The sequence below is a fragment of the Scyliorhinus torazame genome, chromosome 6 (assembly GCF_047496885.1).
Source record: "Scyliorhinus torazame isolate Kashiwa2021f chromosome 6, sScyTor2.1, whole genome shotgun sequence".
Classification (NCBI taxonomy): Eukaryota; Metazoa; Chordata; class Chondrichthyes; order Carcharhiniformes; family Scyliorhinidae; genus Scyliorhinus; species Scyliorhinus torazame.
The window spans coordinates 304,618,280-304,631,401 of NC_092712.1; the positions used below are offsets into that span (position 1 = coordinate 304,618,280).

General features: G+C 41.8%; 1 protein-coding gene across 4 annotated transcripts in view; it reads right to left on the minus strand.

Moving 5' to 3' along the window:
• The window catches only part of LOC140425555 (dnaJ homolog subfamily C member 13), a 169,721-nt gene that overhangs the window by 38,234 nt on the left and 118,365 nt on the right, over positions 1 to 13,122 (minus strand). For all 4 annotated transcript variants that reach the window (XM_072509978.1, XM_072509977.1, XM_072509976.1 and 1 more), the window contains 8 exons: positions 11,652 to 11,787; positions 9,252 to 9,433; positions 8,839 to 8,913; positions 8,633 to 8,752; positions 7,210 to 7,389; positions 6,862 to 7,029; positions 6,554 to 6,667; positions 5,038 to 5,154 (listed from right to left, as the gene is read on the minus strand). In XM_072509978.1, the coding sequence (XP_072366079.1) occupies positions 5,038 to 5,154; positions 6,554 to 6,667; positions 6,862 to 7,029; positions 7,210 to 7,389; positions 8,633 to 8,752; positions 8,839 to 8,913; positions 9,252 to 9,433; positions 11,652 to 11,787 (1,092 nt within the window). The remainder of the gene's footprint in view (positions 1 to 5,037; positions 5,155 to 6,553; positions 6,668 to 6,861; positions 7,030 to 7,209; positions 7,390 to 8,632; positions 8,753 to 8,838; positions 8,914 to 9,251; positions 9,434 to 11,651; positions 11,788 to 13,122) is intronic.

Here is a 13,122-nt window from a genome sequence, read left to right on the forward strand (position 1 = left end):
AGGCCAGCACCGTGTACTTCCAGCGAGTTCTGGAAGAAGACAAGTCAGCTCATTCCTATTCTGAACCTGTCTAAATTATCCCTCACCCAATGTACAGCTATCTGCAAGCAAGTTCCTAATCAGACAGCGCTTTTCCTTAGTTTTATATGTAGGTCTGTGCTGGAGCAGAAGGGGTGGCCGTTAGGGCTTGGGTGGTCCACCTTGCAGCCTGTGACACAGCTAAATCAGATGCTATAAAAGTTCCTCCAACATTGTTAATCTTCAATTACAACTGCTCCTCGGACTGCACACCACCAAAGGCCAACCGGCACTCTTCACCCTCTACTGAAAGCTTAAACAGACCCGTGCTTTTATTCCTGGACACTGTGACTAATGTTGGTGTGTTTTAGACTTAAGAACATAAGAAATAGAAGCTGCAGTAGACCACACAGCCCTTCGGGAATGCGCCGCCATTCAAAATAATCATGGCTGATCTTGGGATTCAGTTCCAGTTTCTTACCCACTCCCCATAACCCAGAATTCTCTGAGACACCAAAATCTGTCTATCCCAGCTTTTAACGTATTCAACGATGCAGCATCCACAACCCCTAGGGGTAGAGAATTCCAAAGATTCACAAGCCTTTGAGTGAAGAAATTTCTCCTCACCTCAGGCCTAAATGATCGGCACCATATCCTGAGACTTTGTCTGTGGTTTAGAATCCTCGACTAGGGGAAACAATCTCTCAGCATCCACCCGATCAAGCCCCTTCAGAATTTTATAGATTTCAACAAAGATTGTCTATCATTCTTCTAAATTTCAGAGAACGTAAGCTCAAGTTACTCATGCTCTCCTCGGACAATCCACAGTTCAAGGGACCAATTTAGTGAAGTTTCACTGTACATCCTCCAATACAAGTATATCTTTTCTTAAACATGGAGACCAAAACTGTGCACAGTATTCCAGATGTGGTCACATCAAAACCCTGTACAACTGTAGCAACACCTCTGTATTCTTGTACTCAAAACCCTTCACAATAAAATCCAACAGGTCATTTGCCTTCCTCACTGCTTGCCGCACTTGCATGCTAACTTTCTGCATTCCTTGTACCAGCATATCCAAGTCACTTTGAACATCAATACTTTGAACATCAATACTTCAATAAGTTTCTCACTTTTTAAAAAGTCTTCTTTTTTATTCTCATGACCAAAGTGAAAAACTTTACATTTCCCTATATCATACGCCATTTGTTATGTTGTTGCCACTCACTTAACCGGTCCATGGGCTCGAATAAAGTCTGAACAGCATGACTCTCTTTGTCATCCCTCTCTTTGTGGCCTCTCTTTGTCCCTTCGCAGCTTAGCTTTCCACCTAGTTTGGTATCATCAGCAAACTTCGATTACTCCCCGCCTCTTACTCAAAGTAATTCATGTACACTGTAAATAGCGGCGGTCTCAGCATGAGCTGAGAAAGCAGAGCGAGAGAACGGGAGCAGTTAAAGCCAACAGCAAGCAAAGAGGTAGAGCAAAGAAAGCCAAAAGAACTACATTTGAAGACTCCCAGGCAATACAAAATATATAGGTAGTTAAAACATGGTTGTGCAGATAATTATGGAAATTGGACACTATTCAAACAATCTGGCTCATCTCATCACAGAAGGCTGCAATTCCTCCCTCACAGGTTATAGCTTCCTCTTAAATGAATCCAGAGCTTTAGTCCGCATTCCCCTAATAGAAACCATGGTATGCATTGACCAGTGAAGTGCTTCCTGACACCAGTCTTGACTTTCCCTTTAACCAGTGTGTGCCTTGTTCTGCAGCCATGGTTTAATTTGAAATTGCCGAATTATTTTTTCAATTCCACTCAATATGTAAAAAACTCTTGAAGGCCCACCCATTTTATTTGCCTCATTTCAACATTGAAGAGTTCACCATCAATTGAGGTGGATTGCAGAAGACTCTACTAATTCACTGGACAGTGCGACTTTCCTCCTGTCCTTCTCCAGGAAAGCTTTGCATCTTAAAACATCCCCTATTCCTGGTGATGTACTGCATGTAGTTAACAAAATATCAGGTTGATAACACAGTAGAGGCTAAAACGGAAGACAGAAGAAAGCTGGAAAAGTAAATCAAGGGCTGATATTTGAGAAAAGATTAGTGAGCAGCATAAAAAGAGAACCTTAAAATCTAACAGCCAGAGAGAGTAAAAGGGTAGGCAATGGAGAAGGTGAAACAAAATCTATGGAGGCAGAGGGTATGGTAGAGGTACTAAATGAGCACTTTGCATGTGTGTTTCCAAAACAGGATGGGCGTTGCCAATGTTACAGGAAAAGGAGGGGTGTTGGAAATTATCGGTAGTTTTAACGAATTTATATTTGTATTGGCAAACATTAGAAGTAAGGTATAGTTTTAAGTGGGTGTAATTTAATGTTTGTGCCTGGAAGGGTCAAACCTACAATTAGAATCATGCTGGGCAAAGATGTCTGTACGTGTGGGGGTTGGTTTCAATTCCAACTGTGTTTCTTCTGTGCTTAGAGAGGGCTACAGCATGAAGAGTAAATAAACCGGCAATGGTTGCTTAGCAACTGGGACCTTGTACGTTGGAGAAGCTTTTAAGTTGCAATTTAGCTACTTTTATTGCAGTTGGCGATAGGTAGGGAGAGAGAAGCCAGCTCGCACAGCTCTGTTAGAAGCAATTGGTTTTAGAAGGCGAAGGAGGGAACATTTCTCTCAGTCTTGCTAGAAGAAATGGCTAAGAGAACAGATGCTAGAAATCCAAAGTGCAGCTCGTTAAGGAGACTAGAGAAATGAAGGGGAGTTTCCAGAAGTCTGGAGATAATGGTACAGAGAAAACTGTGAACAAGAGCAGATTACTATTCAATAAAGTCAGAGTTGGAAAGGCATTGGATATGGAGAGCCTGAAAGATATCTTTAATAGTCCTAAGGTTTAAGGCAGCACGGTGGCGCAGTGGTTAGCACTGCTGCCTCACAGCACCAAGGTCCCAGGTTCGATCCCGGCTCTGGGTCACTGTCCGTGTGGAGTTTGCACATTCTCCCCGTTTCTGCGTGGGTTTCACCCCCACAACCCAAAGATGTGCAGGGTAGGGGGATGGGCCACACTAAATTGGGAAAAATGAATTGGGTACTCAAAAACATTTTATTTTTATTTTTTTTAAATAGTGCTAAGGTTTGAGAGAAGAAATATTATTTGAAATAATTGTGTAAATAGGTGGCTAGAGCTCAGGGTTTATGTGAAAACCTTTAAGACAAAGAAAACCTGAAAAGCAAGGTGTAAAAGTTGAAAGCGAAACCATGATGGAAGCAGCGGAGGGAAAGCATACCTTAAAATATTTTAAAATGTGACTTTTGAAAGCGTAATTTGAAATCACTCGTGTGGAAGCCAGAATTCAGAGACAGGGCGGCCGGGGGGGGGGGGGGGGGGGGGGGGGAGGAGATAGTATACAGGTCAGAATCAAAAATGTTTTTTGAAATTGCTACAACGTTCCTAAAAATGGAAAGTGTAACTGACTAGTTTACAGAAAGGAATCAAGAGTCAGTTAACCTGATTTGGAAGGTAAACTGGATTTGGGATACCTGCAGGGCAAGGAAAGCAGAGACTATTGAAAGCATGACAAAATATTGAAAATTACAGGAGCTGTCAGATAGAGCAAGTTCTCAAAAAGCAATGCAGTGAATTAGCTAAAGATAGTTTTTTAAAAAATGGTTGATTGTGTTCAAAATAGAAAAGTCACCCAGTCCCGGTTTCCTATTATCCAGATATTGGCGCATCTCCAACTCTGTCTCAGCTCATAGAATCCCTACAGTGCAGGAGACCACTTGGCCCATCGAGTCTACATCCAGCCTCTGAAAGAGCACCCGACCTCAGCCCACAATTTAGCATGGAAATCCATCTAATCTGCACATCTTTGGACTGTGGGAGGAAACTGGAGCACCCGGAGGAAACCCACACAGGCATGGGGAGAACGCACAAACTCCAGAGAGAGTCACCCAAGGCCAGAATTGAACCCAGGACCCTGGCGCTGAGGCAGCAGTGCTAGCCACTGTGCCACCGTGCTGCCCCTGCTGTTTAAATGCTTATACGTACCTTTGGTACCTCAAGACTTAACTCATTGCTCTCCCGATCAGCCTCTCACTTTGTAGTCTTTCTGAACGAACTGTTTCCAAAACTTCGCTGCCCTGTTCTATTTACCCATTAATCTTGCAATCACAGAGTTGCCCTCATTTCCCACTGCAACACTTGGTTTTAAAAATTATTTGTTTAAAAATGACTCCGGAGCCCCCCCATCTCTTGGTAGGTTATACACGGAAGATGTTGTATATTAACCATTAAATCTACCCGATTACCCCTGTAGAGTTGACCAATGGGAATTTAGTAGCACTAGAATCATAGAAGCACTACAATGCAGGCCATTCGGCCCATCGAGTCTGCACCAGCCGTCGAGCACACTGCTTAGGCCCACAACTCCCCCCATCCCCGTAACCCACCACTGCTAGTAATAGCCAAAATATATCAATGTTCTGCGCAGTATTAATTTTCAACTGCAAAATACAAATGGCAACCCATATTGTATTATATTGTCAGTCAGTGGTGCCCAACCTGTGGTCCACAAGAATACTGCAAGTGGTCCGTGAACAAAAAAATTTAATTACATGTATCTCGTTTGTATCATAATGGATGTTATAATGTTTGCAATGTAATTTGCTTCACAAACATCCTTGTGTAATATAATCTGCAATGTATTTGAGAGTGCGCATCAGAAACAATTAGAAATAGTTGCATTTTTAAATACCTATTGATGTACAAGTTTAACTTCAGTCAGCTGTAAGCGATGTAGAAAATAATGTTTAAAACGGCTCGCATGTGTTTAAGGTCTACAAAAACTTTTGATGACGATCTATGGTCCACGTAAAAGGAAAACAGTCGGGAACTGCTGTTGTAAATGATGCAAGATCTTTTGCTATTTGTGCATGAGAGCTCGGAGGCCGCAGTAAAATGGCCATCACGTTTCTGTGGAATTAACCGTCTTTTTGCAATCTTACCTCCAATGGGAATGTTGGCTGTTCATTGTAGACCCTGACAAATACTTCGCCAACGATGAGCTCTTTAGCATGCTCGCTGAACACAAACTCAGCACCATAATCTTTGTCACAATCCCCCTTGAAAAAAAGAGAAAATATTGACAATTACATGCAGTATTAGACAGAGGTAAACAAAACTTTCAACAAAAAGTCGAACTAGTTTTGAAATTAACTTAAGATTTGGGCAATCCATTGATAAAACAATAAAACTGATCCAAGGATCTTCAGAATATCAGCAATGTCAGATATTCCCAAATATGGCATCTACTAGTTTAGATACATCATTTACAAAATAACAAGCATGATTTGAAAGTTTGTCATTTTCGAAAGAAAAGCGGAATTGCAGCAAGAGGTTGTTCTATTAGATGACTTTGGTGTTTAATAAAATTGCAACAAAATCATATCCAATGTTTAATTTCCTTATCCCAGCTTTAAATTTGGCATTGAAGTCACAAATAATGCCTTTCCAGGATATATATGCATGTTCATTTTATAAAAACGCAAGTGTTCTTTCAAATAGGTGCAATTTTTAACTATCAACTACACCTCACCACCACCTGTCGCAATTCGATGTTAGGATACTGAAGTCATTGTTTTCGATCCAAACCACGTATTCTGTATCCTAGCCACAGATTCCACCCCTTTCCACTGTGCGAGGCTGAGGTAGACCGTATGCAACCTCGGCCTGGAGCTAAACTTACACAACTCACACAACCTCGCCATCGCTATGACCATCAACTGCCATCACTATAACATAACCCATGTCCAACTTAGCTTCAACTGATCCACTGTCTAAATCCTTATCCATGCCTTTGGTACCTCCCGCTCACTTTTAATTCTCTCCCAATCAGGCTCCCACCTTGCAGCCTTGATACCCTTGATCCAAAACTTCGCTGTCCTGTTTTATTTATCCATCAAGCTTGCGATTACTGACTTATCCTCCACAGCAACACTTGGGGTAAACAAAAATTCTCGTTTGTTTTCAAATCCCCTCGAGGGACTCTCCCATCTCTTGGTTGGTTATACACAAAAGATGCTGCGTATTAACCATTATATCTGCCCGATTGTTCCTGTTGAGTTGGATCAATGGGAATTTAGTAGCACTACTACTAGTAATAGCCAAGATACATCATGTTTTTCTATAGAAGTCCTACAGAGCAGAAGCAGGCCATTTGGCTCATCGAGTCTGCAGCAACCCTTCAAACGAGCTCTCTACCCATTCCCACTTCCCCCCCCTATTCCAATAACCCCATCACCTAACCTGCACATCACTGGACGCTAAGGGACAATTTAGCATTGCCAAATCACCCAACTTGCACATCTTTTGTGCAGTACTAATTTCCAACTGAGGGGACAAATGGCAATCCATATTGTATCATACTGCAAGTGATGCAAGATGTTTTGCTATGTTAAATGTGCTACACAAATATAAGCAGTCAATGTTCAAACCATGACTTTACAGGAGTAAAAGACTTACCCTTTTTACCATACTTTCCTGCTGCCCTTCGAGAAACTCGAGCAGCTCAGCCCGAGTTCCATTGCTCCAGATTAAATATGGATTCTCAGTGTTACTGTTGAGCATCTTTAGAATCTGAAACACAAAAAATGTTCTTACATAACAAAAACGTAATCTGATATTTCAATCCACGTATAACTCAAGTCTTTAATAGACCAAGGATTGACTGGATATAAAAATCCCCTTGGGGATATTCAAGTGATTGTGCAGTTCCAGACAAATTTGCACATTTGAATATGCTGTGCAATAAAGAAGATGGGTAACATTACCTCTGCTGGACTATCTTGAGAAAGCCTTCTGGAGACAAAAGGCGATAACAAAGCTGCCAAACATTTCCTTATCGTCGGGTTCTCTGGCGTTGCCTTTTCGCCTGGCAAATAGCCACCTAACCGACTCAGCGCAGTTACACAGAGCTTCGCAAGACTATTTGAAACTTCCTGTTTAAACAAAGTCAGAACTTAGCAACTGATTTCACAAACAGACCATTTTCACGTTTACTTCTTTAGGACCAAATTAGGCCATGAGCAAATATTGAGGTAGATTAAAATTAATTGAAACTCTCATCAAAAACAAATTATTCTAGTCTGACAGCAGCACAAACCAATTCTAGTCAATACCTGCTGGTTGGTTTCTTCGCACTTTTGAATTCCACTTTCTTCCAGTGTATAATCATAGCTGAAGAGGTAGACTAGGAGGTGCCACAGAATACCAGCTTGAAACAAGTGCGTCTGTAACCAGTAATCCATAGCAAAGGAACCAACACATTCAACTGCCAGCATGGCCGTCCGTGGTAAACTCTGTGCACAAAGACAGAGATAGAATGCAAGCTTAAAAGCTGTTATTTTACTGTAGTTCAGAGCATCCCTTGTCCACAAATCCAAAAACCGAACCAAAAGAATCGGGTACTCTAAATTTAAAAGAAAAATACCTCGCAAACCCTCTCCCATAAGCAGAATCGTAGATGGCCCCCATAAGTGGGAACACACGACAGGTACCCTGTATTTATTATTCCCTGGTACATCTAATTTTTCTAGACATATTTTAATGTAGACTAGGCTTTGCCCATTGTAATGCCAGTAGGCCAAAGCCAACATATTGCATTCGAAAACCAAAATTATCTGAAATTCAAAATGGAATCGAACCCAAGGGTTTCAGATAAAGGATGCTCAAACTGTAGGTGCATTGGAAACAATCAAAATGAGATTATTCAAAGCACTGTGTGCAATATTGTACTTCAGAACAAATTCTGTTCATTTTTCATTCGTGGAGAACACAAATTTAAAGAAAGTTTATGCATCTGAATATATGAAATAGAAGCAGGCCATTCGGCCCCTCAAGCCTGCACTGATACTCGATAAGATCAGAGCTGGTCTGTTTTTGTTTGAAGTCCTACATTCCCATCCACCCCCGATAACCTTAAGACTCTTGTTAGCAAGGGAATCCGTCGACCTGCGCCCTAAAAATATTAAATGATCACGCCTCCACCACCTTCTGTGGCAGTGTTCCATTCCTTAGCCCTCAGAAATATAATTCTCCTCATCTCTGCCCTAAAAGGTAGACCGCGACCTTAAAATCTGCAACGCTCTGACAGTACCTTCACAATCATAGATAGAAAATTGTCCCGTTTTGTCTCTAACACAAGCCTTTGTTCTGTTTTTTTTTTTTACATAGAATTTACAGTGCAGAAGGAGGCCATTCGGCCCATCGAGTCTGCACCGGCTCTTGGAAAGAGCACCCTACCCAAGGTCAACACCTCCACCCTATCCCCATAACCCAGTAACCCCACCCAACATTAAGGGCAATTTTGGACACTAAGGGCAATTTATCATGGCCAATCCACCTAACCTGCACATCTTTGGACTGTGGGAGGAAACCGGAGCACCCGGAGGAAACTCATGCATACACGGGGAGGATGTGCAGACTCCGCACAGACAGTGTCCCAAGCCGGAATCGAACCTGGGACCCTGGAGCTGTGAAGCAACTGTGCTACCCACAATGCTACCGTGCTGCCACATGTTCGCTGCAAAAGAAAATACCTACTTTGCCATAATACAGCAACCTGCAGAGGTCTCTTATGATGTTGGGCATTTCTGTTATTTTTTCCCTGCACTCCTCAAACTGAGCTGCAACGCTGTAGCATTTACAGATATGGCCACACACCTACAAGGAAGAGAGATAGCGTATTAATGCCACTCCATCGGCTTAGTGGAGAATTTCACCCACACTCCCAATGTTATCAATTTTACCTCCACCGCCATGTCACCCTTTTTGCTCGAGTTTGTTAATACTGCAACACAACGTGCAAAGCCATCTTGTAGTACCTGAAAAAAATGAGTGCCAACCATTTATTGGATTACTGGAGGTCTACTTGCACTGCAAAATTGGAAGCTGATAAATCCTAAAGCAGCCATCGCATTAAAACTACACCTCGACCTGGGTGGAAATGGAGACTGTAAAGCCTCAGCTACATGAGGCGACATGAACATTACTGTACAAGTAGATTTAATGAAACATTTCCAGCATGGGCTTTTACCAACTAATCCTCTCCATTGACCACGTTGATTCAATTTCAAAATTTACGAGCGCACATGATGATGAGAATCTTCGAGCAATAGTTTTCATCCTTATTTTCCTAAACATGTCATACACGGCAAGTTACCTCTATTCCATTCTCTCTACGAAGCTCCTCAGCATTTAATGCTGAACAATTGACAGTATGAAAAGCCAATTCAGTGGCAGCTGGCAACAAGGACACCTTGCTAAACAGCTGATCATCTGAAATTTCCATGGTAATGGTCTTGATTAACATCGGATATCCTGCGTATTTATAGGGTTCTAGATCTACAAGAGTAAAAAAAAAAAGAAAGTTTAGGAAACAGACAGATCAGAACTTCAAAACTCTCTGCATTTGAGAGAGATTTATAAAATTGCAAAGAATTACATTTTCTCTCCGGAATATTTTGATAACTTGAAATGCACAAAAAGCTAACAGCTGCTCGAGCGCCGCCGACAACATAAAAATGGTACAATTGGAAAAACTACCCTAAAGGCCCTTGAGCTGGCTACGGTCTCACGGTGGCTTGAATTAGTGAAGGGATTATTGCACTGCTCCTCAGGAGCATTAGTGTTTTAGGATCAACTGCTCAATGCAGGCTGTTTTTTTTCAGGAAAACTGAAACCCAATAGCCTCAAAAATATTTATAATGAAAGCACAATGCCATGAACTAACTACAAGTATAACCAATAACCAAACAGTATGGGCAGGTGGGTGAAGAGCAGAGGGTAACTAGAAGATGCCAAGTATGTTGGATTAAGAAAATTAAGTTGGCATGTGAATTTGGATGATGCGCAATGGCTTTTCCTGGTGGGGATGGGAGTATTCACAGGAAATCTTGATATCTGACCCTGCTGGCACTTGTCCCAGCATTGTACTATTATTCAGTAATGAATGGGAGACGGAGACACAGCCCAGTGGCACTGAGAGGTACTCATTGCATAGTCCAATTTAGGGGCAAGTGAATTTGCCAGGCATCTTTCCTTGCAATCCTCCCATATTCAAAAACTCAGGACTGTAGCAAATATTCACCTGAAACGAGTGGTACAAAATCAGCTCCAGCAGCTCAAAAGAAAAGCTATTCAAAGAATTGTTAAATTACACATCAATTAAAGACCAGAGAACAACATCATCAAAACAACTTGATACAGACTGGGAGAACAGGGAAAGTGCCTATTGCTTTGCATGTGCTACTCAATTAGTCTCAATCACTTGTTGTTTCCCCACAACACTGCAAATTTATCCAAATGCTTTTTGCAAGTTATTACTGAATATGTTTCCACCACCCTTTCAGGCAGTGCATTCCAACCATAACTCACTTCATAAAGAAATCCTCATCTTGCCTCTGATTTCCTTTGTCAATTTCCTTGTGGTGTCCTCTGGTTCCGGACTATTCTGCCACTGGAATAGTTTCCCCTTACTCTAGTGGCATAGTGGTAATGTCACTGGACTCGTAATCCAGAGGTCCAGGCCAATTATCTGGGGACATGCGTTCAAATCTCACCAAGGCAGCTGATGCATTTTAAATTTAATTAACAAGATACCTGGAATTGAAAGCCTGTCTTATGAAATGATGACCACGAAATTATCGTGGATTGTTGTAAAAACCCATCTGGTTCACCATGTCCTCTGAGGAAGGAAATCTGCTGTCTTTGCCTGGTCTGGCCTACATGCAACTCCAGATCAACAGCGTGGTTGATTCTTAAATAACCTCTGAAATGGCCGAAGCCACTCTGTTCAAGGGAAATTAATGATGGGAAACAAATGCTGGTCTTGCCAATGATGCCCACATCCCATAATAGAATTTAAAAATATTCAAAACCAGTCATGATTTTGAATGTCTGTGAAATCTGCCATTAACCTTCTCTGCCCAACAACAACCCCAAATTCTCTCGATACTTCACATGGCTGAGCCTATACAGTATCTCCTTCAATCCTCTCCATTACTTCAAGGAACTCAAGTTAAACACGATTTGCTTTTTTAAACATATCCTTACTGACTCATTTATTAACCCATACTTTCCAGGTGAATTAATGCCATGTTGGATTATTGCCTTCAAAAGCTGCTCCACCACCAGCATTTGGCTGACTAGCCTGGAGTTGCCAGGTTTATCTCTGGAGCAGAACTGTAACATTTGCAATCATCCAGTTTTCCGATACTCCTCCTGCATGGAAGGACAATTGGAGGATGGTGACCAGGGCCGCCGCTGCATTCACCCTCTTCCCCCAGTGACCCCCCACTTTACCCCATTCAGAATGGATTACTTAAGCACTGCCGACCTTTTAACCACTTCCTCTTCATCCATTTTTCTCCATATCTTATTTCTTTACTGTTTTCTTAAAGTAACTCAAATTGGTTATTGAATGCAACTGCAAAGTTATCTTTTGAGTAGAATAAGTATGGTTTGAAATTAACAACCAAAGACATTTCCAATGTCGTAAAAGAATGACATTTGCCAAATTACAACAAAATATGTCAGCATTCCTCATGGAAGATGATCTCACCATTTTTGTATCTGTTGAAGAGGATGCTCTGTGTTTTCAGGATGAGAATAATATTCTCTGGATCAGGTCCATCCAACACTCTGATTGACTTTGTACACAAGTATTCATAAGCTTTATTCACCCTTTCAAAGATATCCTGGAAAGAAAAAATGAACGCAAAATATATTTAATATTAAAGAAAAGTTCAAAGCCTACAACATAGTTTGCAGCAACCAAGGCCTCTAGAGCAGGAATTCTCTCTCTCAACCTCTCCACCTCTGTTCCCCCCCTTTTAAGACACTGCTTAAAACCTACTGATTTGGGAGACGGGGCTTAGGGGTAGGCCCTTTGAGTCTACTCCTTGAATAAGACTATGGCTGATCAAGTTGCGGTCTCACAACCACCTTCCTGTTTCCCCCCCCCCCCAAATAACCCTCAACACTCTGCCTGGCTTTCTGGGGAAAGAGAACTCCACATACAAACAATCCACAGAAAAAAAAATCATCTGCATCTTAAATGAGAGACCTCTTATTCTTAAATAAAAGCAAATTACTGCAGATGCTGGAATCCAATACAAAAACAGAAAATGCTGGAAAACCTCAGCAGGTCTGACAGCATCTGTGAAGAGAGAACAGAACTAGTCATCCAGGCACGAAATGTTAGCACTGCTCTTATTCCTAACTTTGTCCCCTAGCTCTAGTCTCCCGCACACAAGCAGCAGCATCCTCCACGGATCCACCCTCTTAAATCCCCTCAGGATCTTGAATCTTTCAATAAGAATTCTTCCAAACTCCAATGGGTATATAACAATAATAATAATCTTTATTGTCACAATAAAGTAGGCTTACATTTACACTGCAATGAAGTTACTGTGAAAATACGCTAGTCGCCACATTCCGGCACCTGTTCGGGTACACTGAGGGAGAATTCAGAATATCCAATTCACCTAACAGCACGTCTTTCTTTCTGGACTTGTGGGAGGAAACTGGAGCACCCGGAGGAAACCCACGCAGACAGGGGGAAAACATGCAGACTCCACTCAGACAGTGACCCAAGCCGGGAATCGAACCTGGGACCCTGGAGCAGTGAAGCAACAATGCTACCCACGATACTACCGTGCTGCCCCTATGGAATCCTTACTGTGCAGATGGAGGCCCTTCAGCCCATCAAGACTGCACCAACCATCCGAAAGAGCACCTACCATTTGCCTTTCTAATCACTTGCTCTAGCTGTATACTAATTTTCTTTGATTCATGTTCCAAGAAACTACAATTCCTCTGTACCAAGATCGGCAATCTGTGTTTAAACAGCATACCGTTTTTCTATTCTTTCTGCCAGTGAACAACCTCACATTTTCCCACATTATACACCATCTACCAAATTTCTACCCACTCACTTGAGCTGTCTATATCCCTTTGCAGACACTCGACCTCCGCTGGACAACTTACTTTCCTATTTATCTTGTGGTCATCAGCAAATAGCTACCATTCAT